The 25,762-nt window shown below is 39.7% G+C and overlaps 4 protein-coding genes across 6 annotated transcripts in view; 2 read left to right on the forward strand and 2 right to left on the reverse strand.

The window, feature by feature from the left end:
- The window catches only part of si:ch211-130m23.3 (uncharacterized protein LOC558547 homolog), a 17,603-nt gene extending 15,478 nt beyond the window's left edge, over positions 1-2,125 (forward strand). For 2 of the 3 annotated variants that reach the window (XM_027015085.2, XM_027015088.2), the window contains exons 13-17: positions 148-218; positions 471-549; positions 740-771; positions 885-983; positions 1,146-2,125. In XM_027015085.2, the coding sequence (XP_026870886.1) occupies positions 148-218; positions 471-549; positions 740-771; positions 885-983; positions 1,146-1,175 (311 nt within the window). In that variant the 3' untranslated portion in view covers positions 1,176-2,125. The remainder of the gene's footprint in view (positions 1-147; positions 219-470; positions 550-739; positions 772-884; positions 984-1,145) is intronic. The other variant, XM_027015087.2, reaches the window with a different exon arrangement.
- f2r (coagulation factor II (thrombin) receptor) lies at positions 1,837-3,925 on the reverse strand. The gene is made up of 2 exons (XM_027015083.2): positions 3,730-3,925; positions 1,837-3,525 (listed from the first exon to the last, which is right to left on the reverse strand). The coding sequence occupies exons 1-2, from the start codon at positions 3,800-3,802 to the stop codon at positions 2,366-2,368; spliced, it is 1,233 nt and encodes a 410-aa protein (XP_026870884.2). The 5' UTR covers positions 3,803-3,925; the 3' UTR covers positions 1,837-2,365.
- On the forward strand, positions 2,914-25,646 carry f2rl2 (coagulation factor II (thrombin) receptor-like 2). The gene is made up of 4 exons (XM_027015084.2): positions 2,914-2,999; positions 5,932-6,090; positions 22,624-22,930; positions 23,499-25,646. The coding sequence occupies exons 3-4, from the start codon at positions 22,867-22,869 to the stop codon at positions 24,527-24,529; spliced, it is 1,095 nt and encodes a 364-aa protein (XP_026870885.1). The 5' UTR covers positions 2,914-2,999; positions 5,932-6,090; positions 22,624-22,866; the 3' UTR covers positions 24,530-25,646.
- The window catches only part of iqgap2 (IQ motif containing GTPase activating protein 2), a 40,292-nt gene continuing 19,030 nt past the window's right edge, over positions 4,501-25,762 (reverse strand). Inside the window, exons 16-38 of the mRNA XM_027015082.2 lie at positions 21,544-21,634; positions 20,987-21,154; positions 20,491-20,633; positions 20,238-20,408; positions 19,984-20,067; positions 18,486-18,557; positions 18,289-18,358; positions 17,986-18,194; positions 17,556-17,708; positions 17,171-17,334; positions 16,735-16,959; positions 16,322-16,462; positions 15,811-15,895; positions 15,390-15,622; positions 14,348-14,480; positions 9,945-10,047; positions 9,574-9,715; positions 8,151-8,238; positions 7,311-7,523; positions 6,715-6,875; positions 6,499-6,642; positions 5,230-5,338; positions 4,501-5,035 (exon numbers count right to left, since the gene is read on the reverse strand). Of these exons, the coding sequence (XP_026870883.2) occupies positions 4,922-5,035; positions 5,230-5,338; positions 6,499-6,642; positions 6,715-6,875; positions 7,311-7,523; positions 8,151-8,238; positions 9,574-9,715; positions 9,945-10,047; positions 14,348-14,480; positions 15,390-15,622; positions 15,811-15,895; positions 16,322-16,462; positions 16,735-16,959; positions 17,171-17,334; positions 17,556-17,708; positions 17,986-18,194; positions 18,289-18,358; positions 18,486-18,557; positions 19,984-20,067; positions 20,238-20,408; positions 20,491-20,633; positions 20,987-21,154; positions 21,544-21,634 (3,216 nt within the window). The 3' untranslated portion in view covers positions 4,501-4,921. The remainder of the gene's footprint in view (positions 5,036-5,229; positions 5,339-6,498; positions 6,643-6,714; positions 6,876-7,310; positions 7,524-8,150; positions 8,239-9,573; positions 9,716-9,944; positions 10,048-14,347; positions 14,481-15,389; positions 15,623-15,810; positions 15,896-16,321; positions 16,463-16,734; positions 16,960-17,170; positions 17,335-17,555; positions 17,709-17,985; positions 18,195-18,288; positions 18,359-18,485; positions 18,558-19,983; positions 20,068-20,237; positions 20,409-20,490; positions 20,634-20,986; positions 21,155-21,543; positions 21,635-25,762) is intronic.

The raw sequence follows: 25,762 nt of genomic DNA on the forward strand, positions 1-25,762 counted from the left end.
ACACCTGCTCTGAACCAAGCCTTTAGAATATTGACCGAAGCACACTGGTAGCATGTCAGAATGTATTTCATGTTCAATAGATTTAAACAGTCTCTGCATTATTATGAACACAGCATTATTACATAACCTGAATCTGTTTGATCCCAGAGTCAACCAACTCGGGAGACAATATGTACAGTGTGTTGAATTCAGTCCCCGCAAATGGAAACAGGCCAAACGTAAGATACACTGACCAACTTGCTCAGTACTTAAATGAGTAGCTCTGTATTTTATTTGAATGTGATTTTCTCACCATAGTGTTAAACCTTTCTGCTGGCCAGCAGCGGTGATTAATGGGCCATTGGTCAAAAAGAGAAAACGCATTTAGATAAAAAATACAGAACATGGCCTTTACTATGTGTTTGAAAATGGTTACATGTCTATATGTATGTGTGTAGATGCCTCTGCTCAGTTGTTTTATGGTTTTTCAGTTTCCTGTTGGTCAGTGTGCGGACGGTTCTATGGGCGGCGTAGCGGGAATGGAACCCCACCCACTCAACGGCTCATTAGGTACGATCAACGTGCCTGGCACATCACAGCGCCTGATGTCAGACAGGGTCAGCCTGGCTATGACATGCCGGACGTTGTCGTGCTCACTGTCTGTAATATGTCAGTGGAGTGCGTCTCTGGCCTCCTCCCATTCACCCTGACAAATGCAAGCTTCAAGCTTTCTCTCTCTCCCTCTCTCTCTCGGTCTCAGCAGCATCAGGTGACATTGACAGCCTCCCCAAGGTAAGAGAGGCATTGGCAGAGCCCTTAAAGACAGCCTCTCTGCACTGAGGCGTCTGAGGATGTTTTAATGTCGTGATGAAAGGCCTGTCCTCATCTTTCCTCACGTTTACCAGAGCTCTCCTGGGAACCTCATCATGAACAACCAGCCCAGCACACCAAGAGACGACGGGGAGATGAGCAGCAACTTCCTACACCCCTTTCAGAATGAGAGTGTATGTCTTGGCACCTCAGATATTTGTCATTTTCGAATGGCCCACAAAACTAAAAGTTAATGCCTCTGAAATCAACCGGCTGAAAATGTCTTGGATAATGACAGCGAGTCTTTCCTTGTTTGTCTCATTGTTTTTCACAACATACGGTACCTCTTTTCGCAGTACTCCCCAAACATGACGATGAGTGTGTGAGGCTAAAAGGAAAACTAAGGAATGACTGCACAGACCTTCGCACGGGAGATCTACCCCCACCCCACCCCTCAGTCCCCCTGGTGTGAGGCTGGCCTGCAGGGTTCCCCTGTCCCCCACCTAGAGCAGAGACTTTTCCTGACGCTTCACCCAAGACCAAACCTGGACAACCCATTCACTAAACATGGAAAGCCCACCACAAGGAGATTTTGGGGATTACTTATTTGTGTCCGTCTCTCCGTTGCTCAAAGGTGCGAGGCGAGAAGCAGGACAATCTGGAGGAATCGCTGGCAGGGTTTCAGCTAAACCACTCATACTGTCTGTGAGTTTCTGTGACATGATTCATATGGCTTAGTGTTGCACGCTATGTCATGATCCCTGGGGTGTATTTTGCTGTGGTCTGTAGAGTTCGGGCCAACCCATTTCTCCTAATAACAAAACTGACTAAAAAGGCCAGTTTCTCCTACTGTAATATCTTAATGCTGAGCTCTGGCTTTTCTCCAATCATTAGATACATCAGTGTTGAATGGTTGTGCATATGTGGGGATACGTCCTCTTTTTCAACTGACATGGATTATACTGACAGAGAGGAATAGCTGATTTAAAAAAAGCTAATTTTCCCTGTTTTATTCAGATTGTTGTATACACTTCTCCACTGGTCTAGTTTTGATTTTTTTATTTTGATTTACACATTTCCTTATACAAACATTTTTACATAGTACATATACACAGGGATTAACAGACACCTGTAGCAAAATCATTGTGTGTTATCTGGGACAAACATTTGCTTACGTAACTTCTTGGACCAGCCTGCTGGCCCTGTTTGGTAGCATGCATAGTAAGTATAAGATGTACAATGTGCAAGCATGTACAAATGTAATATCTGGTGTGTGTATGTATGGCATTTAGGGTAAGAAGAATTGCCTGAGTTTATAATAAAAGGAATGCTGTGATATGTCGTTTTAACAAGACAGGTGTAGTTAAAAAATATATAGATGTAGTAAAGAACACAAAGCCTTCTCTTTACAGTGATCACTGGTCTAACAAGTAGATCACTGGCATTCCAGGTTAGATATAAAATTACTACGGGGAGTAAAAGGCACTTTTATTGAGGAAAAAAAGTGCAATAAAACATACCCATCACACAGGATAGATACAGTAAACTTCGCTGGTTGAACTCCCACGTAACGGGCTCATGCCATAAGCTTTCTGTACTGACTGCTCACGTTGCTTTTGAAAGTCTCCAGCTTGCTCGACCTAGTGCTATTGCTCGACTCTGAACGTTCGACCTGCAGTGCGGTCCGACACTTCAAATAAGCAACCACTTGCTTCTGGCACTGGGAAGAGCCAAAGTAGTATATGAGAGGATCCAGGCAGCAGCTAATGCTGCCTATGCACATTGAAACCAAGTACGCGGCGTATGACGCCTCGTTGTGTTTGTGGGCAAACCGCACGTAATGCGATAGCAGGATGATGTTGGTAGGCGTGAAACAGATCACGAACACGGCGAACACCGTGGCCGCCATGAAAACAGCGCGAGTCTTCTTTGCGCGGTTTTCCACGTTGGCTGCGCAAAGCGCCTGGATAATACGCACGTAGCAGAAAGTGGTAAAAATTAAGGGAATAAAAAAGAACACGGAGCTGAATATGGGGAAAAAGTAGAGATAATAGGCACGGAATTCTATGTCTAGTACGTCGTGGCAGGTAATTATGTCCAAGTCGGGCAAGCGAATTGTTTGTTCAGAAGCAAGCAAAGGAATCACACCGCCAACGGAAAGAACCCACATTGCAGCGCACACCGCTGAAGCGGTACTAGCACTACGCCAGGTAAGTGAGTCCATTGGATAGACGACAGCCATGAACCGGTCCAGACTTATGCACATCATCAGTAGCACTGAGCAGTACATGTTGCAGTAGAACGCTGAGGTGACAACACGACACATTCCGGCTCCGTATATCCAGTTATTTCCATTGTAGTGGTAGGCAATCCGAAAAGGGAGAAGCAACACGAAAAGAAGGTCTGCGCAAGCCAAATTCAGCATATATATCGCTGCTGGCTTCTTTGGTCTCACCCGACGAATGAACATGACAAGGGCAAAGGCGTTTAAAGGAGCACTAATAATAAACACAAATGTGTACACCGTGGGTACAAAAACAGTCACCAAACGTCCCGTGAGGAACTGTGAGGCCTCTTTTGAGACGTAGTATCGTTTTCTAACCACAGGAGGGTGGTGTTCCTTCTTGGGCGCGTAAAAGCCAGATCCGCTGCCTTCCTGTACGTCCAGGTAATCTATGGGTTCGTCTGTGACGGGAACAAAAAAAGCCGAAAACGTCCGTACAAAGTTCTTGGTATCTGCGTGAGGAAAAAGCAAGTTGTTTTACTGATATTGCACCCAATTTACATTTAACAGTAACACAGTGCACCGGGGGAAAAAAAAAAAGAATACTGGATTTCTCGGTTGGTAAGTGGTTACCATCCGTTTTTTGTTAATATTTACTACTTCAGGGTTTTCTTTCTATATCCAATCTTTAAATAGTATATTTAATGTAAACCTACCGTTATTCCGTACCATAGCAGCTGAAGCGGACAAAACCATAATTCCCACTATAAAAAACCTACACATAATCATGTCCAAATTAAGTTCTTTACACTAATAACAATCTAAAAAGGCAGTAGGTAGCTAGACAAGAACCTCCTTTATGACGACTCAGTGTTTCACCGCACAAGCAGTCATTGCTTGGTTTATACTACGAATTTAGACACAGGGTGGGTTGACCCTGTGGTTTGGATCGGATTGTACCGCCCACAAGGGGATCTCAACTAGCGCTAACACACACGGGTCTATAGCCGTAAGTTAGTAACGGTGCCTGCTTTAAAGTCAGGAATGAATGAAGACGACGTGCGTTTACGGGGAAGACATTTTGCGATCCTTTATTTAATTATCCTGAGAAAGTTATAATGCCAGAACATAATTTTAAAAGTTCTACCAAATGCCTATTATTACAGCTGGTAAAAAGACCCACATTGCTAGATGATTTGTGAATGGAAGGCGCCAGTTCTTATCTCCAGCATATTTTTTTTTGGCTTATCCATCCATCCATCCATCCATATATATATTTTAAAAGTTCTATATATATATATATATAGTTTTATATATATATATATATATATATATATATATATATATATTATATATATATATATATATATATATATATATATATATATATATATATATATATATAGTTTTATATATATATATATATATATATATATATATATATATATAAATATAAATATATATATATATATATATAAATTAGAAGCACGAGTGAGTAGTGCATTGTGAAATTCATTTTCAAATCTTGTGTTCCCAGCAGATGACAAGTGTTTCACATACAGCATTACCTAAATATAAAATATATACTTCAATTACAATATCATTTAAAAATAGAATTCATGTACAATTTTTGTGTGGAAATAGCATAAACCGATGGACTTCTAGGTATACATGCTTTAGTGAAAATGCTGTGCTGGACCTTTGGTAAATTTGATTACACTTCCAATCAATACAAAATCAGAGTAATATATATCCTCTAGTACAGCCATTTAAAACTTGTGGCATGCATTGAAATTCGATAATTAAATATCCAACATCACAAATTTCCAGTTTCGTACACTTCTACAACAAAACAATCTTAAGCATACACACAGTCATCTCATCAAATGCTTCCAACAGTACAGGACTTCACTTTCCATAAAACTTCTTGTTCAGTAAGAAAATTAGGAGGTTGACATTGACTTTAGCCTTGTCAAACATTTTCATGACAGCGACTCCTTCATACTGAAGTTGAAGCAGGTCCTGAAAATGAAAGAAGAATCACCACATGGATTACATAGTCTGTAAAACACTGGAATCTAAGCAATACAAGAAAACAGTTGAATGTGTTTCAAATATTTCCATAAAGGTTTTTTTGTGAGCAACGTTTCCTTTAAAAATGTGACGTGTGTGGTGGGTGAGGAAAGGATAGAGTGCTGGCCATCTGAGAGAAGAACCTGGAAATGCAGCTGGACTTTTTCCATCTGGACTCCCATAAACTTGGCCTTTATCTCAAAGTCCCCAACTTCCTCACAGGGCGAGATGTCGAACATGACATTTTTCAACCTAGAAACAAGACAAAGAACAATCACTGGTAAAACTTTAGGCAGAGATAGTTATGGGAAAATAATACCCAGTTATTGTCTTGTAAAAATCAAATAAGATATTTAAAAGAATGTTCATGAATGTTCAACTAGACATAAGCCTTGGCTTACCACAAAAACTATGCATCTCATTAGCTTTATCTATCAACAAAAAACAGATTTAGTTTCTCTCTAGATAAAAGGACAACTGACCCTGCTCTCATATTGACTGACTAAATTAGTACTTATTGTAGGGTATTGTATATTACACTGATGTTGTTTAACAAACTCTAGCACTAATTTTTTATTGCACTTATCATTGTTTAAGATGGCCCTTATGTATTTTGTACTTCTGGGTATCGGCATTGATTCCTGTATTTCTACAATATTCTAGTACATTGGTATGTTGGACTCTAACCTACTGTACTATACTAGGATGTATTCTATGAGTAAATGACAAAGCACTTTCATAAGTCGCTCTGGATAAGAGCGTCTGCTAAATGCCATAAATGTAAACATAAAGCAGAATAACCTAAATAAATTACATTTAATTCCCTCCCTCCATTTCCACTGTAGGATGTCATGTCTCCTTATCAGTGATCTCCATGCTAGGATGGCTATGCACTTGGAAAGCCCCCTTGGAACGTTCAAAACAGGATAGCTATCTTCTCATGATGAGCTAACGTCCTTCCGGTCCCACACCCAAATTGCTGACGCTGCACAGATCACATCAAGGTGAATAACTGCCAGCTATTCTGGGTATAGTCTATGATGTTCACTTCATAAGAATTACACCTGCATGCAGAGTGAGGAAACTGAAATAATAAGTGTTAATGAGGTCCTTTATTATGCTTGAATTAGAGCAGTATGCGGGGCAGTGACTTTCTAGAATACTCCAGGATATTACTGTAAGCAGCTGGACAAAATGACCAATAGCAACAGGATTGGCATTTATCTGAGCTCTTCTTGCTGTGGTCAAGAAATTGTGGTCCAAGCACAGATAGAAATGCTGCGGTAAGCAACCCCCTCTGACGAAAACAATAAATCAAATTTGTTTTTGGACTAGGTGTAACTTATCAAGAATAAATTAATGTTAAAATATAGCGGGAACCTCTTCACCAGTAAAGCCGTTAACAGACTTACTGATTGGTCTGAAGGCCCTCGATCTCCAGAATGACACCCTTCTCATGCAGCCGAGCAGCTGTGTACTTCACAGACTGCTGCTTAGACTTTTTGCTTTCCTTTTCTTCTCCCCTATGGTCCAACTTGATTGATCTCCGAGTGTTCCTGTGAAGAAACTGGTCAGTGGCTTTCTACTCAAGAAGGGCAATTGACGAAGTCATAATATTGGCGACTCACTTTCTATTGAGGTTGTCGAGGCAGGTTTTGATGTAGGTGTCGTAGTAATTAATCTGATCTTGATAGAAAGCTGCCTTGGAGTTGAGGGCGCTCAGGGTCTGTTGGAGCTTCACCAGTTCTGCTTTTCTCCTTTGCCTGTAGCGTCTCTGGTTGCGAATGTCCTGTCAGTAAAGACGGAAAGGTGATTTACTGTACTTAAATCCATTCACGCCTCAGGATTTGCCACATTGCTGACCTGTTGCAATAAAACATCAGTTATTTCTTGCTCAGTTAAAAAAAATAAATTAATTAAAAAATTAAAAAATTCAGTTTGATCCACAGACGCAAATATGCTATCAGTTGAAAGTTTAAAATTTCTCAGCTTGTTTCAAAAAACTGGCAGAGTAGCAAACATTATTATTAGTGATAACTGCAGCTGCAGAATGTTGATTTAAAAGCTAAGTATGTTGGTGACTGCAAAAGTTGATGCTTGTAACTCCTTTTCACTGACAAGTTGAAGGCAAATCCAAAATCGATCACCTGTAGCACACAGCAAGTGTCTGAAGAGAGACTCTAAAATAGATTAGGTTCATTCCACAGACATGGTTGTGACCTACCCTGGAGATGTCGTTGATGAGTTCTTGGTGCTTGGTGGCCGAGCTGACCAGGCCGGCCTGTTCCAAGGTGCGCAGGTTGCGCAGGATCTTACGTTTCTTCTGCTCCAGGGGTAGCTGCCGCTCCTCCTGCATGCCCTGGCTGCTCTTCAGCCCTTCTGGGGCCGTGGCATCCTGCGCCACCTGCCACTCCACCATTCTGGTGTGATCGGCCTCCTGCAAGACAGACAAGAGCTCAGGCCCATGAGGGTTTTGGGAGGATCGCTGGTGTGTGTTGCATACAAGTGTCCAGAAAATTACAGTTTGCTGTTCATCGCATGCACATCTTTGCAAGATGTGATACCCAAGCACAGACTTGGCTATTCTTCAAAAAAGAGAAGAAATGCAAAATCTTCCATATATAAATAATTGGTATATAGTTATGGTAATTAACATTAACAATTTTATTTGTACAGCACACCTTCTCTTAACATTCCCTTAACACAGCTTTACATAAAGAAGAATAAGAGTATACCAAGGATAAAGGGATAAATGAAAGAGATGTAAATGATAATACATAATAAATAAATTCATTCATTTAATAAAAGAAAAATTTACCTTAATAAGAACTTCACAGTAAAACTGAATACTTATGTACTACAGGATAGTTGCATGAATACTTAAATGAGTTTGTGTGTTGTTTAACAACTGGACTGACCACAAGCGTGGTCTGATTCACAGGTGATCAGTCTCCTAACAATTTGATACAGCTCTTGCTATCTCCATGTTTGTACTCTGAGTCCACAGACACATTACAGGACAGGGACTGAGAGAATCAACTAAGAGAGATGTTTCATGCATTACCTGCAGGGCTGAAGCAGGAGTCTCTAGGATATCAATCAGAGTTTCTCCTGGTTGGATTCTCACCACATCCACTATCAGCTTCTTTGTCCTTTAAAGTGACAGAAATGAGGATATAGTGTTTACACTTAGGAACTCAAAATTACAAGTAATACCATAATTTTCATTGTTTGCTTGATAGTCCAAAAACCAGTAGAGTTCTGACAGACTAATATAAACCTGCTTGACTCTATTGCCTTCAACATGAAGGGCAATCCGTTGCTTATATCAACACTATAAACAGTTACCTTGGGCTGTATCATGCTTGTGTTTGAGAACACTGTACAGATCCCTGTCTGAGGTGCGATGAAGCTTTTATGTTCAACAAGAAGCATATCGCCCTCAGACTCAGATACAAGTCATGCTACAGACATGTTTCTCCATGAGAATCTTACACCTTTTACTCAAGGAGGTGAGGAAACATGAGATCACAATGTAGATAAATGGTGATGAAGCGCCTATGCACATTAAACATCCTGCAGAGAAACTTTGTGGAATTAAGTTTCTCTGCAGGATCTTAATGAGCACCAGCTCTTTAATCCAAGCATTCATGACACTAATGTGATACACATTACGGAGTACTGTGTTAATGTTTAGAGAGTGAGGCCTGACGCCAGAGCGCATGCTCTGTCTGGAGCAGTGGGGAATAGAGGCCAACTCGCTCTTCCTGCTTCCTCCCCAGATGAGCCAAGCCCTCAGAAAAAAAGAGTCGCAATGGCCAGAGAGAAGACATGCAGCTGGAGTTCGGCCCCCAGGCAGATAGGATAATGGGACGGGTGACAATCAGGTCAAGGAGAAAAAATGTTTAGGTTGTGGGTTTTCTTCAGATATGGCTGTGGAATGTGCTTCATTAAATCAAATACCAATACTTGTTTATAACAAACATTTCTCACGTGCATGTAAATCTTGGACAAGGTAGATTTATATAGAACTTAGAATGCATTTTATTACTGTAAAAATATTAGAAAATTCCTAAATCTGAATTTCCTGAGCCTAAGCTTGCAAAGTCCAAAAACGTGAGAACATACACCAAAAGTTAGATATTTTCCTCCAAACATATTTCACATTTCTGGTAGGAAAAGATGATGTTTTGCATGACTCATTTCTAGTTCAACAGAACTCATCAGGAAAGTTCAATTTCAGCAGTGGAAGAGATAACTGTGTACCACTTCCAACTATGGAGTGGAATAGATAGTGGAACAGGAAATAAACACTGTCTGTAAATGACAGTGAATGCATTTGTGAAGACATATCTTTACACTACAGTCATTGTATCAAACATTTCTGGACATTATGAAGTAGGTTTCATCAGTACTGCTCGTCGAAAGGATGTTGTTCTGCATATATGTTAAGGGAAGTATATTTCAGCAAAACCAGTGCGACTTACTTCATGATCAGTCCCTTCAGATCCTGGTCATCCCCATCCTTCAGTTCAAACTTGTTAGTCAGTGTGAGAGAGATCTCCGTTTTGGCCAGCTGGCTTAAGGTGTTTTCTTTGTTGGGGTCATTGGGATCCACGGCACCTTCACCTGGGAGTGGGAGAGAGTCGGTTGGTCTGTGTTCATGTCTACTGCTGTTCAGTATTGCGACTGTGCTCTAAACAAAAGCTCTAGTGAAACATTACTGAGCCTTAAATTCTTGCAACATCCCCAATCTTGTTTTCTCAGTCACTTGCCATTACACACAATTGTTAGACCCTTCTTCAGGGCGACCATTAACAGAACATTTGAAGACAGCTGTGTAGTGACTGTATTTTACCAAGCATTGACTCTACATCAGGAACCTCGCCCAGGTCCTCCAGGAGCTCATGCAAAAGATCACTGTGATCTGGAGCTATTGCCTCCTTATGCTCTAGGACAAGCTGTGGGACAAACGGGTAAAACATTATACATATTTTGTTCTCAGCGACAAATGAGTGTAAATTCTCAATGAACCTCTTACACACCAAGGACTTGCCGGCAGGTCCATACTCTTGCCACTACATACCTTTCATAGACGTTTCTATATAGTTACTGATAATAGTCATATTACTGAATAATAAGCTTTAAGATAACTAAATAATAACTAACTAACTAAATAATAAGAGTTTAAGAGGTTAGTCACAAATGTCAGCTACCTGTTCAGAACTTTTTTTAAATACTTTTTTAACCTTTGCACAGGAGAAGCTCTCATTGCAGTTTTCCAGGGCTATAGTGAAAATTCCATTATGCAGGAGCACCAGACTAAGCAGCCTCCAGTACTAGGCCACCACGCCTGGTGCTCACACTGGGATTGAACCAGAAGCCCTAGGGCTAAGCAAGAGCCACTGCTACCCCAACAATCGTAACAGTGAGTCAGTGTGAATGTACTCCATCTGGATATAGTTAGGAGTGCAATCCTTGTGCATCTCTACGGGGTATGAGTGTTGCTACTACTTAGGACATATATGGTTCAAGCGTAATACCATACATAAGCCTCCTGATCCACACAGATTTTAGGTGTTTTTGTTTTTTTGTTTGTTTGTTGTTGTTCAAATCTCATTATCTACTGATAAAGCTATAATTGTTTGTGATTTTTGTATTCATGAATTCAGAATGTCTTCGTAGTGACTTTTGGCAATACTTTCAGTCCCCTTAAATGAAGCTGTATCTGATCACTGTTTTATTGCTGAATTTCAAAGTCTCACTAGATCTTGTTTTCATAGGGAGCATGTGCTAACACCATTTTCAGCTAAAACAGTTCCAGATGGTCTTCCAAGTAAACCAAGAAGTGTGTCATGTGAGTAATCACATATTTATCCACTGGTTTATTGATTACAAACAGCACTAAGGTCTACTTTGAATAGTGTAGAACCATGTTATGAAAGGAAAAAGAATGATTAGAAAATTGGTCCCATGGTACAGAGAGCCATTATATGCCTTCGAACAAATAGACAGTGTGAGTAAAGTTGGAAAAAAAATAATAAAGTTGGATGTTTCCTAAGTTGGATGTTAACTAACATCAGGCTCTTGTTACAGTTAGAGCAGCTTAATTTTCAAGAGGAAGCACTAAGACCAATAGTAGGTTCTTATTTAAAAACATTACCAAAATTAAGAAACGATCAAGCCATTAATGATTCTGAGATTCCTCCAGACATTAGTAGCAGGAAGTTCTCTGTTTTTAGAATCTGCCCATAAGCACAGACTAAGCAGTACAATTCAGCTGCAGGCTGCCAGCAACCCATTATATACCACTAAAGTTTCCGAAGCTAAATATTCTTCAGAAGTAAGCAGTGATATCGCTATGAAATACAAATTTTCCAAGAATACTTTAGGACATTCAGCTCCATGGGGTGTAATAAGCTCTGTAGGCTGATGCTGTCCCCTGGGCCATTTACATGACTCTGTGCTATCTAGGGTAGTTCTAGAATTATTATCAGTGATTGAGCCCTTACTAATTATAATAAAATAATCCCTCTGTATGTGCCAGGCTCCTGTGCAAGGGTTTCCAGCTCACAGTTGTGTTAGGTCTTTACTTAATAATCTGCATCTTAACCTATTTGATCGCTCCAGTTAACATCATCTTTCTAAACTTTTCTAAAATTTGGGATAGTCTCCCAATACCTTTGCTCTTATTTAAGCAAGATAAAAAGCACTATTTCTGTCCAGTTTTCAAAAACTTCACAGTATAGAATAAACCTTTGCTTGTCAGTAACACTGGAAATATGGACTCTGCAATCTTAAAAACATGATCCATTTAGGTACACAAGGGTCTTGTTTTGATCTTTCTTGACATAACATTACAAATTTTTTAGTGTATTTGGAGACTTTTAGAGCATAAAATACAGAAACATGGAATCCCACATTATCAAGAACTCAGAAACTTTAATCCGAAAATTCCTTCTTTTAAACAGACGAAAAAGAGATGCTGGGTACTAAATCTGCTCAAAGTAAGCATGTTGATCCTTAACGGTCACATTGCTGAACAACTAGTTCATGCTTTTATAACCTCTAGATTAAACTACTGCAATGTGTCACTGATGGCAGCACTGCTGTCTAAGTAAGTTTCAGCTAGTTTAAAACACTGCGGCCTACATCCTTAACAGAAAAAGAAAGGGTCAGACCATATTACTGCCATTTTATTCTATTTGCATGGCTGCCTATTAAATTACACATTGATTTCAAAGTCTGGCTTTTGATGTTTAATGTAATTAATAGCCTAGCTCAAGTGTTTTGCCCATCCTATTCTAGCCCATCCTGACAGTTTGGTGCAGGATGTCTTTCTTATGCATCTCAATCTCTGCAACTATTCCAAAAAATAGTAAAATTCAACATTATGGATTTTCTGTTTAGTATGGACAGCAGCTAGTTTATTAGGTCTTTTATTTCCATTTCAAATTTTTGTTTTCAGTTTTGGTTCCTTCATTTCATGATATGTAGTAATATTTCATTAATGTACTTTATCATGCAAATTTAATCCTTTAAGTCTATGTAAAGCACTTTAATATACTGAAATCAAAACAATAAGTTTATTATTATTAGTAGTAGTAGTAGTAGTAGTAGTATTTCCAACTATGCCAAAAGTGCATTGACATTTACAACCTCTTCTTTTTAGGGTTTTCTAAAGCTTATTTAAAAACAATTTAGTGGTGGATTCTGTTTGACAGCCTGTGCTGAAATCCCATAATCTCTACTAGCAGTGGGGGGAAGTCTGGACTGTGAAGGAGAGCCAGCCCAAAGTGAAATTTTCAGCTCTTTTAATGGAGCCCTACAGGGACACTGGGCCTGCCACCTAATATTTCCCTCATCTTAAAATAAATAAATAAATAAATCTCCTCCAGCAAAACAGCGTGGAGAGGGAGCAAGTTCTTTCTGACCTATACCCATTAGTCATGTTGCCCCTTAACTTCACCTGTGTACAGACACACAGAATCTAGTTTGGTTCTCTTGCCATGTGTGCTAGCCACATTAATAGTGCTACCATGCATGCCTTAATCTCCTTCTTTAAAAAAAAAAGTTTTCTATCACATTAACTAAAATTAATGATGTAATAGGGGCCATAAAAAATCAGTTTTACCATAGGAAGAAAGCTTTGAAATACTGACTACACAGAATGTTTCTCTCACAAAGCACACTTTACACCCCCACATGTATTCTGATAGAATACAACCTTCTGATTACACGTCAAGTACCTTAACCACTCAGCTACTACTGCCCTACTGCCTTCCTGGAAGCAGGCCTAAGATCCTTCTCAGACTCAGCTACAGCCCTGTCCCAGGCACTAACAGCCCTGCTGCAGCCTGGTGGCCATAATGTCAGCTATCAAAAATCACACCCAAATCACTGTTGTTTCATGGAGATATTTTTCCTGACATTTAATTGTTTGCAGTCTAGAAAATAAATTCCTTGTTGCAATGAAGTTTGTATATTTTTTTAAGTAATACATTTTAAGTGGCATTACTCAAGAGTTCTGAACTGAGGCATATAAGTATGTCAGCATTTTTTGGGATGACACAGAACCCATATGTGTCAGTGAAATAAAATCTGTGACATATGGCAGCTATGATGGGATAGCTACATGGAGGGATTAAGCACTGAAAATGGGTGTTGGCAATCTCATCTAATGGTGAAAGTGTGCCATCAGATTTCATCTGCATACTCATACTGAGTCATGGTCTTGGAAAAAACTTCAGCTTGATATTACTGGTCATTACATTGTGACAGTGATAAGGAAGGCAGTTTTACAATATACTATACCCTGTATTAAATCACTTTTGCAAAAGACCTTTAAAAGAAGCAGAAACAAAAAGGGTAGACTAAATGAAATGGTGGAATAAAGCCCGCCAAAATAATATCGTACTATTTAACTGTGTCAGTAGCTTCACTTTGTGATTTTAAAAGTACTACCAGCCAGGTTCTTCTTTGTACTGGCACAACATGTCAGCACAGGTATGCATTTTGAAAAATTAGATGTCTACATATCGAATGGTAGTCAAACTGCATCGGTGCATTTGTTAGAAGCTTAAACTGGAATAACTTCTGGAAAAATACTCCTTGTTGTAGTAGCTACAATGATCTCCAAATTGTATTTTGTTACTTATTCATTATAAAAATGATAAAAAGATTAAACATCTACCCTTTAGTTTGCTATAGAACTGCAAAGCTCTATAGTGTCTGCAGGAACATGAGCTATACAGGTCTTACTGAATGAGAGTTGATGATCTCCTCTATAGAGATGTAAATGACCGGTTTGCTGAGTGTCACCATGTCTGAATACTCGTCCACATTAAACTTCTCTTCTGGAGTTTGGACATCACATGCAGCCTGGAAGAACGCTCTGCAAATAACCACACCAAAGAAAGAGCTATGTCTACTGATCACACAACTCCACAAATATTCACAGTTACATACAATAACCTAGAACTGATCTGCCATATTAGCTAAATGATTAATTAATGTGTGATTTTCTTGTAATGACAATTTTTAAAACACTTTTGAGGCAGGGTTAAGTCAGTGAGAGATGCAGAAAGAGAACAGGGAATGTTCCTAATGTAGGGGATTTCCAGTAAGGATGACTCACATGGAGGATAAGCCGTGACAAATGAATGAAGTCCTGTGCTCTGTGGTCAGTGTAGGCCCTAACCCCAATCAGTACACACCCACCAACATGGGGAGACACCTCCCTCTTCTCTGCTGATGCCACACTTTAACACAAACGCAGTTCCTCTCCTTTCACCCCCCATTTCCCTTGGTACGTAGCCTGTACTTGAGGGTCTTGAGGGTCACCAGCACAGTGCGTCCCCCCCTTTCCCATGCTCAGTTACAGTTTACAAAAGTGCCTGACACTTTCTATAGTGATTCATGCACAGTGTTCTGGAAATGAAAGTTCACAGTCATAATCTGGTTGTAGATTTAAGATGGACCCTGGGGCATACTTAACAAAGCAAAAAATCTTTAGAGGGGCACGAAGATACAAACCTACTGGATTACCAGAATTAACAGAATGAACTGTTGCTACACAGTGCACTGAAACTGGATGCCTTTGATTTTCAGTGCCTCAAACAAAATAAATAGCAATTGGTCAACTAAATTCTTCCTTGTGCCTTCTCGCCATCTCCTTTACACTTCCACACAAACAGCTCATGCTTTCTCCCAGATGACAATGGCGAATCCATCCGAAACTTTAAATCATGCAAATTTGTCTATATTGCTCTGATGCCCACACAGGTGAATACCACCCTCTCACCTGAACTTCCGGTAGGTGGAGGAGATATAGCTGTTCATGGGCGTGAGATGGTCGCTGCCATCCTCAAACAGCTTGTTGGCGGCGGCATGCTGTAGCATCTTGGCCACGGAGCCCAGGTTCCTCCGCTGGTCCGAGTGCAGCTGCCCCCCTGCTGTCATGTCTATGATGTCAAAGCCGTCTGGGGCTACAATAGCTGGGTTCATGTACCGGTAATAGAGCAGGTTCCCTACAATCTGTTCCAGATTGGAAAGAAGTGGAGATGCGGTGATGTGATGGTTCATTCCATAATGCAGGAAAGCAGCTTACATTGTTATGATGAGAGTGTTGGGCCCACAGTGATTCATAGTGATTATGAAGGAGCAATGTTTCTCTATCTAATTATGAACAATGAGAAGATATTCTGAAATATTCCATGTCTGACCTTTAGCAGATCATCTTCAGAAGCATCGGGGAACTTCTCAAGAAGAGTGTCCTTTAGAATCTTAGCTATATATCTCATGCCATATCTACATGCAAAAAAGGGAAGAGAAAAATGAAATGATTCAATGGAAGATCACTTTCACACAATCACACATCATAAAAAGAGCAAAAAACAAAATTAATTATAATATCCAGAGATTAATTAACAAAGTATAATGTAAGCAATATGCTGCAAGCAATAATGGTGTGATTATGGCAAGAAGGTAAGATGGCTTTTTTTTAAAGACAGAGTTGCACTGTGGTTCTCCACTCCTGCACAACATTTTGAACTAAACTGACCTTTTTATTTCAAAACAAGACTGCCCCCTAGTGGAGGACGAAAGTATCACCAGATAAGGACATCAAAATTAGTCCCTCCGGTCATTCATCCGAAAATTATTCAGCTGTACACAGGAATGACACGTGCTTGGCCAATTAAAGTTCAGGCGGGGCTGGTGGCTTCTAGCGCTTACGGGATGGCGTCCACTGATGACATAATGGAACTTAGCACTTTGTCCGTTACAGAGCGCAGTATCTGGTTAGATGACTCCAGCCGTGCCCTCACTTCCTCATGGGACAGAGCCTGTTCTGCTGTGACCTCATAGGGAAGTTTGCTGTGAGAGGAAAGAGCAAAGAAAGAATGAAGATAGCAATGAAACAGGATGACCTCATAAAATAATTACACTTAACTCAAGTGATTACATGTAATTGCTTTTTTAGTATTACACTATACACTTTTTTAGTCATTACACTATAGTGTCAGTACAGACATACACAAACATATACGCAAGCATGCCCTTACATATATTATACACACACACACACACACACATATATGCATACATGCATGCATGCACACACATTTATTTTTTTGGCCAACACCTACCTTGCCTCCCCTGTAGCTGTCTCCAGCTGGTTGACCCAGGCTTTGTAGATGTCTATGGGGTTAGTGTTTATGCCCAGGCTCTTGTCCTCAATGATTTCTTTCACCACTGGGGAGAGGAGCAGCCTCATGGCATTTTGACCCCGTGCCCCTCGGTTAAAGCTCACCACCATTTTAATAACTGTAGGGTTCCCTGTGACTATGTCCTGGATCTGGTCCACCTTTGATCTGTGAGCATTGTAAGAGCAGCGTTACAGTTTCAACAAAGGAGCTTTTTAATGTACACATTATGTAGGCTACATCTAGCCTCAGGATAGGGAACGTTTCCTCATTTTAGATTAAATCTAAACATGTAAAAGTGAACAATGTTGTGTGACTACAGAAAACTCATTCTTAATTTGAACAGAATAAAAGAGTTCTGGAACATGCAGTCTCTCACTTGATCTCTTCCTTGAGGGCAGACTCAAAGAGCTTGAGCAGCAGGTACTCCTCTCTCTGGTTGGAGGCGTAGTTATACAGGGTGAAGATCACCGTATCCATGAACTTGGTAGACTTATTCTGAGGCATTTGGAAGATGAGCTTGGCCAGATATGATGGGTTGGTCTATTATCACAAGAACAGAGTAAACGTTCATGTTTGCTGTGTTTAATTGTTGCGAAGATTAACGATAATTTACTTATTACATTATATTAGACTTACAAAGATGGATTCTTGTAAATATTCCATGGTGCCCTAAGCATAACAGCCTCTCTTCAGCTTTTTCTGGATTTACTGCCTTGTTTGAAGAATGGTGTGTGGGAAAAATAGCACAGTCCGAGACTCACTTGCAGTAGGTAGAAGAGATGCTGGTAGGCCTCCAGTTTCCTCCGCTTCCCTTTGCTCAAGCCTTTGATGCCCTGCTTGTCTCCTGTGGCCGGGTCCTCCTTGCTCATTTTGTTCTTTTTGCTTTTCATCTTTTTACTGTGTGACACCACATCCTGTTGGAAGAGCACACCCAGTATTGCAAAAAAAAAAAAAAATTAAAAAAATAATTAAAAAAAAAAAAAGCCCCCACATTTCTACCATGCTGAGAATAGTTTAATATTGACTCCTTTCACAGACCGGTGGTGTAATGCATAGCAAGTGCTCCAAAAATACTGCTAATATTTTCTAACTTATTTATCATTTCCTAATTAATTTTGAAAGATACAGTTTTGTGTAATAGAAAGAGAATTAATCAGTATGGATTCAACCATTTCTAAATTTTGGCCCAACCTGAAGTGTGATCCTGTTTTTCACCAACAGGCCGATCTTAATGTCCATCAAGTTCAGGTCCTTCTCCATCTGCTGATTGGCGCGGATCTTGGTGACCACTTGTTCTCGGAGCCGTGTCACTTCCTGTTCCTCGTGCATATCCAGATTGCTCTGTTCCAATAAGTGAACAAACTTGCGTACCACAGAGAGAGGAGGGTCCTGTGCACTGGCTGAAACACGTCAACACACACGCCCCAACACGGTTAAACACTGCCATTACTCCACACACCAACATCAATGCTGCAGATTTATTACTTTACTCACTGAGAGTTCTGTAATTATCTCTGGCTTTGTTTGCCTTTAAAAAAGCCTGAATCTTCACTATCTCTTTTTCCTGTAGACACAAAATATAGCTGTTGGCCAATATTCGCATTATAACATCATAACACCAATGTTATTCCAATACCAAACTAGCAGTTTCCACTGTGAGAGTTACTGTTAAAAAGCATAAAGTCACTTACATGTTCTTCAAAATACTGTAGTCTCTTTTTGTACATTCGTCTGGCTTTCCACATTTTAACCAAAGACTGTAACTGAATTATGAAGATAAGGTGTCATATTCAAATAAACACATTTAGTACACATCATAGGGAGTTATTTTTTACCAATTTGTAAGTTAATAAAAAGCAATGGCTGTTTTCTGTGGGTTTCTAGTTAATTCAAAATTTGTTTTCTTGCTGTTCTTCTCTCCAGATACGTAACTAGTAAACAAAATTGTTGCCATTGCAAAAGAATCAGCTTTTACATAAGTGGAGTAACCAGAGCAAACAGCAATTCCAATTCTACACTTGCATGTAATGCAAACAGATTACTGAGAATCATCAACATCGCCACTTGTTTTTAAATACTGCCTTTCCCATCCTCATGGTTGGTTTCTATTCTTAGAACACACACTCTGAATGCTATTAATAACAAAAGACAAGAGTAACAGACACAGAAGACATTACATTCAAACACTGGATCCTTGACAGCATCATGTTGACAGATAAGTCTTTAGCAGGACCCTGAAGAGGCGTCCCAAACAGACTTTGTGAGTTCCACATCTTAGGAGCAACCACAATAAACGAGGGCAGGTATCACCAACGCCATGACACATAGTTGCTCTGCCTATTGAAGATGATCATCACAAAAGGTGCACAGTGAACGGACTAGAATACGAGATATTTAATATGCTGGTGGTGGCTTTCAGTGGGTGAGCTTAGAAGGTGCAAGATGGCTTTACTGGTGATAAAATCACCAGTACAGGTTACAAGCAGCTAATATCACTAACAGTGGAGTGACCATTTCCACCCACAGAGTGTCACACTCTTGCCTTTATGGGGTATAACAGAGGCAGTAGTCATCATGCTGGGCAACTCTCTTGCCTAGAGTATACCTCAGATGGAATTTACTATGGCTAAGACACATCAGCACTGGACTGCCAATGACTGGAAAATGCCTAATCAGTGTCAGGATTCATTAGACTGCACCACCACAAAGGTGGTCAGGGTGTGACCTGAACATGAGAGATTGTACCCATCATTATTGGCTACAGTTGCATGTGACAGTGTTGAAGGTGTAGTGGATTATGGAGTTCTCAGGTAGCACAAATTAGGTCCATTAATATCTCAACACCTTGAAACCAGAGTGCACCTTAACATCACAAAAGAAGATCAGGTCTGTCGACGGCGATTCAAGGGGGGTAAATGTTCGCCGAAACGTTAACCATCAGGCCACCACAATCCCTTGATATAAACCTTAATGAACACCTTTAGGGTGCACTTGAATGCAGAATCATTAGGACGTAACATCCACCAATCAACTTTGGGCAACAGCACACTGATATCTGCATGGTCATATTCACCACTGGTATACAACAGGACTCTTGTTGAGCCACTACCAAGATGTGGTGCTGAACAGGGGATTCTATTTTTCTGGATTTTGAGTATATGTCAGATATAAATATATGAAATTGTTTACCTTGATCACAGTCTTCACATTGCTTTGAAAGATGTATAGTCTGTCTTTGTATGCTTTCCTCTGTTTATAGCCCTTCCAGGATGCCTGCAGACATAAGTAAAATCATGATCATGTACACATACATTTCTGCCATCTATTAACTCTCTGGATACGAAAATTCAGGGCCCTGAATTAAACCAGTTTGGTAATAAAGATCACTTTAAAATATAATTGAGGTAAATCACACAACTGTGGAGTACAATTTGCAGTATTACCTGTAGTTTGATTACACTTGGCTCTTTTTGCTTGAAATATTTCAATCTGTCATTGTAGGCCCGCCTCACAAGGTATCCACGAATGAGGGCCTGTAGCTGTATGATGATTGGCTCATTGGCCAACCACAGTTGTTCTCGGTTGTACTCTGCTGTCACACTGCTCACAACACTCTTAAGATAAATGGGAGAAACAGAATCTAAATAGGTGAAACTGTACTGACAAACAGATATTATTGGTATGAGAGAAACCTACCTGAATGTCCTCTTTGGTGAGTTGTGTGCCATCATGGATAAAGTCTTCTGGTTCTACCCATGTCCCTTCTTTGGTTTCCAGGTTGTAGAAGTAATCGTATTTCTCCTTGATCCTGTGCTTCACCCACAAACTACCACTAGTTCCTAACAAAAAGATGAAAAGAAAATGAGTACAATAAACACAACAGCCAGAATCCATTGAAAAATTATCAGCATGGATGCCATTTATGAAATGATTTTAATTTGGCATATAAGCTCATTCAAACAACATATTAAGCCTTAAATTCTTAAAATATTGGCGAGCAAAGAAAGGAATAGTCTACATGATATATTCCTATTTTTTCAGTTGAAATAAATAATGCTGTCATATTACTTGCAAAAAGCAAAACATGTGAACTGACCCCAAGACACTCTTCCTCTGCAATTTACCTCTATTTTTCTGCGTTTCTAAATGAAAATGTGCATAATATTTGGCACTGTGCTGCTACTTGCGATACCTTGTTCGGTGTGTTGGGTCTGCAGCTGGGCCAGCTCGGTCTGGTAGATGCCTGCACACTCTGCCAGCACTCCCCTTAGCCCCGCACCGGGAGCCTGCAGAGCGGCCAGCGTGGCCTCCCCGTCCGCCACTGCTACCGCCAGGTTGATGGCTGCCACTGCCTGGGCCACTGCGATGACACGCGGCATCGTGGTTAGATCCGAGAGCGGATTTAATGCGGACTGAGGTGCTATTGGTAAGAACTGATGTGTTCACTTAGAGGAGATCTTTGAGATGGGGACCTTATTTTGAATGTTTACATCTGCACTGAAACTTATTATAATACTGTTATATATTATACTTCTAAAACAATATGGCAGTAGTGATCTCTTTAATTAGTGTGAATGAACCAAGTTGATCAACCACATTTTAAAATATTAAAATTAGTGCATTTTTAAAATTCAACTGATAAACATTGACAGAAATCACCACTATGTTTAGTGTCTATGTCGGTAAATTACATAACTGTGGTGTCATTCTGCCCTCGGTTTCAGTTTTAAGCTTGAAATATTGTCATACATTTGAGAGCTTCCTCCTGGTCTTGGTTAGCAGTGTGTATAGCCTCCTGGATCTGGTCCAGCCACAGTACTGCAGACTCATCTCCTGATCTCTGTTACCACAAAATACACACCACTGACTCAGTATGAGTAATATGACACACACGATTAGCATTTCCTCTGCTCTTCATAGGGTCAGACCTGAGGACAGGCTTAAACAGAGCACAAGTTCATACACATATTTGGGATAAATCCAAATATCCCAAATAGCTGATGTTACGAACGGTACTCGATTCCTTTACATTCCTTGGTCTTTTCTTCCTCTTGGTAAGTTTCCTTTACTGCAGGTGATGTAATTGGAGTACACATGACATGATGTATATGATATATAGACCTGCCCTTTCTGAGAAGCAACCAACACAGTGGTAAATCATTATGCATCTTTGATCTCTGGGCATTTCAACAAAATTATTCAAAGTTTGGCATTAATGATGGACATTTTGAGTAATTTTATAGTCATTTACTTAAACACATTAAAATCAATTACTTTATATTGAAAATGAACAGTCAGAGGTGTGTGACTTTTTTGCCTTGCTTTACGGCACCATTTTAATAACAGGAAGATAAGCAAGCCCTTTCTTGTTATTACATGGCCTGCAGTGGAGAAGAATGCACTCGGCTTCTACACACATTGGAGGAATGGTCTTCTATTGCTCACCTTGCTTAAAGTGTGGTGTGACAGCTGTACCATTACTTTGTTCATACATTTGTCCATTATGTTTATTAAATTAAACCTTTTGTATGTCATATACAAACAATTACTTGTCAAGCAGATTGTCAGGCTGCCTTTAATCAGTGACATTAGAAACATTTGGCTCGGTTTGCACTTGTGGATGCACTCAAGTTATAGAAGTTGTTCAGCAAACTAGATAGACAAGCAACAGCACCACAACATTGTCACAGAAAATAAGCTATAGGCCTGTGCTTTTTGTGAGTGTGTGAGTGTGTTTGTGTAGTTTTGTGAGTGTTTGTGTGTGCGTCAAACAAGTGGGGGCAATACAGAAAAAATCAACAACAGCCACCACCCCCGCTCTGTTAATAGGTCAAAGAAGTAAGCAGAAACCACCACCCACAACATTTTCCTGACTACTACGCAGTCTGAACAATTCTGGAACCAGTCTCTTACAAGCCTACACAGGAAACCAGCAAACACCAAAAGACTGAAAACAGAAAACCTGGACTTAATTTTCTTGGTTTTGTTTTATGGTTTAAAGACACTGTCTGCCAAAAGAAAAAGAACTTTGAATGGATATCTCTGTATGAAGGCATCAAGAGGAAAAAAAACATGAGGAGACTGCTTCTGGCACTCTTATATGCTTTCATCCTTGTCCAATCACTTCATGCCAGACGTAAGTAATTTTTCTTTAAAACAAATTTATAATAATTTACCTCTTTAAAAATGTATGCATGTTAAACACCTCTAATAGACATTTAGTGGGTTTAGAGAAGTTTAAAAAAAATCTCGTTTCAATTCAATTTGATTTACCTACTGAGTTTTGTGTAGGACAGAACCTCAAACCCTTAACTCTTGTGGATAGAAAGGCAAATGTTAAAGTTCATGTATAGTTATATCTTAAGTGACAAACATGTAAAGATATAATTTGAAAAGAAACCATTGGTCAGTTTTTAAATTGTTAGGTGTTTGTAAGCCTTTTGAAGTAAGAGTTCAGTTGTTTTACTTGCCAACTTTTGTTGAGGACTCGGTACAAAGCCTTAAACACTGTGGTAAAACATGTATAATAACAAAGATATTAAAATAAAAGTGTAAATAAAGATAAAAGGCAAAACAAAATGTACAAGAAAAATCAGTCTCTCAATTTCAAGGTGTGCAACTGTGTCAACACCATTTGTACTGTAATAGAGCACATTTGAAGTCCGTTTTCCTGAACGATTATTTCATCCCCCTGCCCTCAACAGGTAATAAAACCAAGGCATCAAAGGATGAACTGAGACCAAAAACATTTATTGGAGAAAGAGCTGCCATTACAACACATTCCAGCTTCACCGCCGTTCTAGTGAAACTTAACATCTCCCACCATCACTTGCTGAACTACACAACCGGGTTCCTGAGCACCAGGGTCATTCCAGCAGCGTACGTGGTTGCTATTCTTATTGGCATCCCCTCAAACGCCCTAGTACTGGCTTGCCTCAGCAGGAAGACCAGAAGCTTATCTAGTGCCATTCTCTACTTGAGCCTGGCCACTTCAGACATTCTCCTCCTGCTTTCGCTCACTCTCAGGGTCCACTACCACATAAACGGCAACAACTGGGTGTTCGGGGAGATCGCTTGCAAAGTTGTGACGGCCTGCTTTTATGGCAACATTTACTGTTCCATTCATGCGCACATGTACATTAGCGTGGTGCGGTATTTGGCTGTGGTCCATCCATTCCTTTACCGAGGGCTCTCTAAGCAATCATTCATGACCTGCGCTAGCCTGACCCTTTGGGGGGCTTTTGCCTTGGCCATGGCTCCGGAATTACTCACTGATCAAAGCTACTATGTCAACCATGTGGGCATCACATGCCATGATGTCCTGCCTTATAAAGAGGAATCATACAAGTACCTGATTCCATATAGACTGTGTCTCATTTTTTTTGGTTTCATGGTGCCTTTTGCGATCATTACATTTTCCTATGGATCAATTGTATACCACCTAGGCAGGTCTAGCTGCGATTGGACACACTATGTCAAAGCAAGCACACTCGTGTTTGGGATTTTTTTACTGTGTTTCACTCCAAGTAACACAATCCACTTGATGCACTACGTCAGACTGTACACAAGCCAGCCAGATGACTTCTATATTTACTTCAGTGTGGCTGTGTGTCTTTGCTGTTTTCACAGCTGTCTGGACCCCTTCCTCACTTACTTTATAACAAAGACTAAAGCTTCCACAGTGGATTTCATCTCCCTTACAAGCATGTCCCCTAGGAGTTCAACCAATGCCTAAACTGAGGAAGCTGTGGGAAGTTTGTTTTTCTTTTGTGTCACCCAAAATCAGTGGAGGGGAACTCACTTGTCCAAAATAAATAAACAATAGCTAATGCATTATTGGACAAATGTTAGACTGCAAGATGTTAACTGGAAAAAGTGGATGATTCTTAAATGTAGCTACTGGTTTCTTTGGCATTTTAGAATCATTCAAAGCTCTGATAATTAATAATATAGCAACTGTAACAACTGGCTGGTAACAACTGAGACATCTGAGCAACAGTAGAAAAGACCACACCCAGTAAATTGCAGTGACACATAAATTGACTAGACTTGACTAGACAGAGCACTGCTCCAAGACTTCATGATCTGACCTTACACAATAATTTTTTTCTGTAAATAAAACCACTGAAACTAAATCAGCCTTGAAGTCCAATTTGCAGGTATGAACCATGTTTAAACTTGCCTCGACTTCATCCCAGATTCTTGAGCTGCTTAAGAACATTCCAGTCGGACTAGATACATTTTGACTGTAAATTTACATCATCCTGGTACACTGACAAGACATAGATTTTTATTTTTACTAAATTTTGTACAGATATCTCTGGAAAAATTAAGCGACCATTGTAAAATTATAATTTTCTCTGGTTTTGCTATTTATAGTTGTGTTTGAGTAAGATAAACAATTTTGTTTTCTTCTATAAACTACTTACATTTCTCCCAAATTACAAATAAAAATATTGTAAATTCAGAGTATTTGTCAAATAGTCAATATAACAAAAGATGCATTGTTCTGAAACCTCAATTAATGAAAAGATAAATGTTAATTTTTAAAAATTACAATACTTGAATTCAGACATCAATCAATCATTCACACTGCCCATTAAATATGATTTGGTTCAGCTGATCACCTAATCAGTACCTCATTAAAGTAGAATGTGCTGAAATTCATCCGACATTGGAAAGGCATAGCCCCCATACACATAGAGATGCTGATATAAGCAAAATTTGGAGTGGTCTCAATATTTTCCAGTGCTGCATCTGTTTTACATTTACATCATTTAGCAGACACTCTTATCCAGAGCGACTTACAAAAGTGCTTTTCAGACAAAATCTATTGTCTTGGAGAATTAAAGGCCAGGTTTAAAAAAAAAAAAAAAGTGTTTCTTTTACTAACCCTAAAACCAAAGTAAAACAGAGGAAAGAACAATTAGTTGGACAAATCAGTAGGACAAAACAGAGCTCATAATGT

The sequence above is a fragment of the Electrophorus electricus genome, chromosome 9 (genome assembly GCF_013358815.1).
Source record: "Electrophorus electricus isolate fEleEle1 chromosome 9, fEleEle1.pri, whole genome shotgun sequence".
NCBI lineage: Eukaryota > Metazoa > Chordata > Actinopteri > Gymnotiformes > Gymnotidae > Electrophorus > Electrophorus electricus.